Source organism: Telmatherina bonti (genome assembly GCF_933228915.1).
Source record: "Telmatherina bonti genome assembly, chromosome: 13".
Lineage (NCBI taxonomy): Eukaryota > Metazoa > Chordata > Actinopteri > Atheriniformes > Telmatherinidae > Telmatherina > Telmatherina bonti.
Genome location: NC_136611.1, coordinates 2,142,944 through 2,148,943, shown reverse-complemented (window position 1 = coordinate 2,148,943; position 6,000 = coordinate 2,142,944). Strand labels below are relative to the sequence as shown.

The 6,000-nt window shown below is 41.1% G+C and overlaps 1 protein-coding gene across 1 annotated transcript in view; it reads left to right on the top strand.

Moving 5' to 3' along the window:
* The first annotated feature begins 1,035 nt into the window (after nt 1–1,035).
* The window catches only part of fkbp15b (FKBP prolyl isomerase family member 15b), a 75,462-nt gene continuing 70,497 nt past the window's right edge, over nt 1,036–6,000 (top strand). The window contains exon 1 of the mRNA XM_079251325.1: nt 1,036–1,171. Within this exon, the coding sequence (XP_079107451.1) occupies nt 1,122–1,171 (50 nt within the window). The 5' untranslated portion in view covers nt 1,036–1,121. The remainder of the gene's footprint in view (nt 1,172–6,000) is intronic.

Sequence of the window (6,000 nt, the reverse complement as noted above, 5' to 3'; positions counted from 1 at the left end):
ACACTTTTCTACATAACTGGTTTATAAATAACGTTAACACAGCGAATAATCTACTAAATGATAAATTTTACTCCTATGAGGTGTTTATGGGAAAATATGATATTGATGTTTCACAAAGAGAGTTTTACATGGTAACATAATTACCTCCACCTAGGAGGTTATGTTTTTACCGCTTTATCTGATTGTGTTCAAGATAACTTAAAAAGTTCTGGACGGATTTTCATGAAATTTTCAGGACTTGTTGGAAACGTGAAAAGGAAGAACTGATTTAATTTTGGTGGTGATCCGGATCACCTTTTGGATCCAGGAACTTTTTAAAGACCTTGGCGGAGGTTTACGCTCTCCGAGTGTTTTTCTGGGTAACTTCTGAATTTCACAGTTTTGATACAAAACTTCATTTTTTAAATTTTGTACAACTTTATCTCTATATTGATAAATTAATAAATGTAAATAAAAGAATGAGTCAACCGTAGTCAGGAGAAAGCAGCAACTATTCCCGTATTTCGTTCAGCATACGGTTATAAATAACCAGCGAAATGTTGAAAGCAGATCGTGTGGAATTACATTTCACAATGTTGGATAATTTATTTGACCAGATAAAAATAGATAAATCCAAATGCATAAATAAACAATCAAAGATGTTAGTATCATATTAAATTGTACATTTATTTAGACTGAAGCTACCTTATGTCTTTGTTAAATAGCATTATAAAGATATTTTAGCACGTTGCTTTTAATGTTTTACAGTGATCTGTATCATAACAATATCTCTGTCCTTTATAACAAACCAAACTGGGAGAAAAATCTGGAAAAATTGGTGAAATTATTGTTGTGGTTGGACCTACACCTTACACCTAAATGCATTGGAGGCGCATGGAGACCCGTCCAAGATGGCGGCGCGATGAGACATCATCTCGTATAGGCAGCGTGGTACAACGTGGCGTCTACTTATATTGTGTCTATGTATACATGATGTCTATGTGTATTATGTCTATGAGAGATCAGGTGGGAAGTCAGCTGATTCCTCCGCAACCAGGAAGAGGAACTCACTCGTCATGTAAAAGCAGATATCTCGTCCTGACTGTTTGCTTGACTCGATAAGAAACTCTGTCAGCCTGAAGATGTTCGGGGGGGAGGATGAAGAGGGAGACTTCTTGTCTCCCACCGGAGGGTGAGTTTCTCCCCTTTAGCATCCCAGCTTTTAGCCCATGCTAACAGAAAATCCTCAGAAACTTCCTCACAAACAGGTTGAAAAGCTAGTTTAAAGGTGTATTATTTCCACTTATTACAAACATATAAAATATTTATTATATATTTTCTGCAAACTTTTTATTTTAATTTATTCATTTTTTTTTTTTAAATCAAGGATCGACTTTAATAATAAGTTTGTTGTAAATAGGCAGAAATCACGGCGTTAAAACCAACCTTTAAAGTTGGTTTAGGTTCTCTTACTCTGCAAATAAACATGTAAACATGTCCTTCCATAAATATGTCCTTATTGTGTGTAGACAGATCATAAATGTGTTGAGAAATGTTAAAAAGCAAAGAAATGGCAGCTGGTTGTGGACAATGAGAGAAAAGTTCTGTTAACGGAGGATTTATGGATGAAACTCCACATTGTGATGGTGATCACATGACTCGTGTGTCTGAATGAGGCTTTTCAGTCTGCTGGCTTCAGGTCAGCAGGACATGATGGTTTCCGGTTTGCAGGTTTCCATGGAGACGATTCAGAGTTTCTCACAGCTTCAGCGGCATCTTTCTGTTTCTGTCACGGTGACCCCGCCTGCTGCTGGGGGGCACGCAGGTGGAGCTATAAGACAGGTGTAGTTATGAAGTGGGCGTGGTTATGAGGTGGGTGTAGTTATGAGGTGGGTTTAGTTAGGAGGTAGGTGTAGTAATGAGGTGGGTGTAGTTATCAGGTGGTTGTAGTTATATGATGGGCGTGGTTATGAGGTGGGTTTGATTATGAGGTGGGTGTAGTTATGAGGTAGGTGTAGTTATAAGGTGGGTGTAGTTATAAGGTGGGTGTAGTTATGAGGTAGGTGTAGTTATAAGGTGGGTTTAGTTACGAGGTAGGTGTAGTTATGAGGTAGGTGTAGTTATGAGGTAGGTGTAGTTATGAGGTAGGTGTAGTTATAAGGTGGGTGTAGTTACGAGGTAGGTGTAGTTATGAGGTAGGTGTAGTTATGAGGTAGGTGTAGTTATAAGGTGGGTGTAGTTATGAGGTAGGTGTAGTTATGAGGTAGGTGTAGTTATAAGGTGGGTGTAGTTATGAGGTAGGTGTAGTTATAAGGTGGGTGTAGTTATGAGGTAGGTGTAGTTATGAGGTAGGTGTAGTTATAAGGTGGGTGTAGTTATGAGGTAGGTGTAGTTATGAGGTAGGTGTAGTTATGAGGTAGGTGTAGTTATAAGGTGGGTGTAGTTATGAGGTAGGTGTAGTTATGAGGTAGGTGTAGTTATAAGGTGGGTGTAGTTATGAGGTAGGTGTAGTTATGAGGTAGGTGTAGTTATAAGGTGGGTGTAGTTATGAGGTAGGTGTAGTTATGAGGTAGGTGTAGTTATAAGGTGGATGTAGTTATGAGGTAGGTGTAGTTATGAGGTAGGTGTAGTTATAAGGTGGGTGTAGTTATGAGGTAGGTGTAGTTATGAGGTAGGTGTAGTTATAAGGTGGGTGTAGTTATGAGGTAGGTGTAGTTATGAGGTGGGTGTAGTTATGAGGTAGGTGTAGTTATAAGGTGGGTGTAGTTATGAGGTAGGTGTAGTTATGAGGTAGGTGTAGTTATAAGGTGGGTGTAGTTATGAGGTAGGTGTAGTTATGAGGTGGGTGTAGTTATGAGGTGGGTGTAGTTATGAGGTAGGTGTAGTTATAAGGTGGGTGTAGTTATGAGGTAGGTGTAGTTATGAGGTAGGTGTAGTTATAAGGTGGGTGTAGTTATGAGGTAGGTGTAGTTATGAGGTGGGTGTAGTTATGAGGTAGGTGTAGTTATGAGGTGGGTGTAGTTATGAGGTAGGTGTAGTTATGAGGTAGGTGTAGTTATAAGGTGGGTGTAGTTATGAGGTAGGTGTAGTTATAAGGTGGGTGTAGTTATGAGGTGGGTGTAGTTATGAGGTAGGTGTAGTTATGAGGTGGGTGTAGTTATGAGGTAGGTGTAGTTATAAGGTGGGTGTAGTTATGAGGTAGGTGTAGTTATGAGGTAGGTGTAGTTATAAGGTGGGTGTAGTTATGAGGTAGGTGTAGTTATGAGGTGGGTGTAGTTATGAGGTAGGTTTAGTTATAAGGTGGGTGTAGTTATGAGGTAGGTGTAGTTATAAGGTGGGTGTAGTTATGAGGTAGGTGTAGTTATGAGGTAGGTGTAGTTATAAGGTGGGTGTAGTTACGAGGTGGGTGTAGTTATGAGGTAGGTGTAGTTATGAGGTAGGTGTAGTTATGAGGTAGGTGTAGTTATAAGGTAGGTGTAGTTATAAGGTGGGTGTAGTTATAAGGTGAGTGTAGTTATGAGGTAGGTGTAGTTATGAGGTAGGTGTAGTTATAAGGTAGTTGGTGTTTTGTAGTAGTTATGAGGTGGGTGTAGTTATGAGGTAGGTGTAGTAATGAGGTGGGTGTAGTTATGAGGTAGGTGTAGTTATAAGGTGGGCGTGGTTATGAGGTGGGTTTGATTATGAGGTAGGTGTAGTTATAAGGTAGGTGTAGTTATGAGGTAGGTGTAGTTATAAGGTGGGTGTAGTTATGAGGTGAGTGTAGTTATGAGGTAGGTGTAGTTATGAGGTAGGTGTAGTTATAAGGTGGGTGTAGTTATGAGGTAGGTGTAGTTATGAGGTAGGTGTAGTTATAAGGTGGGTGTAGTTATAAGGTGAGTGTAGTTATTAGGTAGGTGTAGTTATGAGGTGGGTGTAGTTATAAGGTGGGTGTAGTTATAAGGTGAGTGTAGTTATGAGGTAGGTGTAGTTATGAGGTAGGTGTAGTTATAAGGTAGTTGGTGTTTTGTAGTAGTTATGAGGTGGGTGTAGTTATGAGGTGGGTGTAGTTAGGAGGTAGGTGTAGTTATAAGGTGGGCGTGGTTATGAGGTGGGTTTGATTATGAGGTGGGTGTAGTTATGAGGTAGGTGTAGTTATAAGGTGGGCGTGGTTATGAGGTGGGTTTGATTATGAGGTGGGTGTAGTTATGACGTAGGTGTAGTAATGAGGTAGGTGTAGTTATGGGGTAGGTGTAGTTATGAGGTAGGCATTGTTATGAGGTGGATGTAGTTATGAGGTGGGTGTAGTTATGAGGTGGGTGTAGTTATGAGGTGGGTGTAGTTATAAGGTGGGTGTAGTTACGAGGTGGGTATACTTATGAGGTAGGTGTAGTTATGAGGTAGGTGTAGTTCTAAGGTAGTTGGGGTTTTGTAGTAATTATCAGGTGGGTGTAGTTATGAGGGAGGTGTAGTTATGAGGTTGGTGTAACTATGAGGTGGGTGTGGTTATGAGGTAGGTGTATTTATGAGGTGGGTGGGGTTATGAGTTGGGTGGGGTTATATAGGTGGGATTATGAGGTGGGTGGGGTTATGAGGTACGTACAATTATGAGGTGGGTGTACTTTTTGAGGTGGGTGGGGTTATGATGTTGATGTGATTATGCGGTGGATGGGGTTAAGAAGTGGGTGTAGTTATGAGGTAGGTTCAGTTATGAGGTGGGTGTACTTGTGAGGTAGGTTCAGATATGAGTTGGGTGTAGTTATGAGGTGGGTGTAGTTATGAGGTAGGCGTAGTCATAAAGTAGTTGGGGTTTTGTGGTGTGTGGGGTTATGAGGTGGGTGTATTTATGAGGTATTTGCAATTATGAGGTGGGTGTAGCTATGAGGTAGGTGTAGTTATGAGGTAGGCGTAGTTATCAGTTGGATGTAGTTATAAGGTAGGTATAGTTATGAGGTGGGTGTACTTATAAGGTAGGTGTAGTTATGAGGTAGGTGTAGTTATGAGGTAGGTGTGGTTATGAGTTGCCTGGGGTTATATAGGTGGGGTTATGAGGTGGGTGGGGTTATGAGTTGGGTGGGGTTATATAGGTGGGATTATGAGGTGGGTGGGGTTATGAGGTACGTACAATTATGAGGTGGGTGTAGTTTTGAGGTGGGTGTAGTTATGAGGTGGGTGTACTTATGAGGTAGGTGTAGTTATGAGGTAGGTGTGGTTATGAGTTGGCTGTAGTTTTGAGGTAGGTGGGGTTATGATGTTGATGTGGTTATGCGGTGGATGAGGTTACGAGGTGGGTGTAGTTATTAGGTAGGTTCAGTTATGAGGTGAGTGTAGTTGTGAGGTGGGTGTACTTATGGAGTAGGTGTAGTTATGAGATAGGTGGGGTTATGATGTGGGTGTGCTTAAGCGGTGGATGGGGTTATGAGGTGGGTATCGTGATGAGGTGGGTTTGGTTATGAGGTTGGTATAGTTATGGCGTAGGTGTAGTTATGAGGTAGGTGTGGTTTTGAGGTAAGTGTAGTTATGAGGTGGGTGTGGTTATGAAGTGGATGTGCTTATGAGATAGGTGTAGTTATGAGGTGGGTCTGGTTATGAAGTGAGTGTGGTTATGATGTGGGTGCGGTTATGTGTTGGTTGTAGTTATGAGGTAGGTGTAGTTATGAGCTAGGTGTTGTTATGAGGTAGGCATAATTATGAGGTGGATGTATTTATGAGGTGGGTGTACTTAAGAGGTTGGCGTCGTTATGAGGTTGGCGTCGTTATGAGGTGGGTGTAGTTATGAGGTGGGTATAATTATTATGTAGATGTGGTTATAAGGTGGCTCTACTTATATGGTGGGCGTGGTTATGAGGTGGGTGGGGTTATTATGTTGGTGGGGTTATGAGGTATTAGCAATGATGAGGTCGATGTAATTATGAAGTAGGTGTAGTTATATGGTGGGTGTAGTTATGACGTGTTTTTAGTTAAGAGGTAGGTGCAATAATGAGGTAGGTGTAGTTATAAGGTAGTTGGTGTTTTGTAGTAGTTATCAGGTGGGTGTAGTTATAT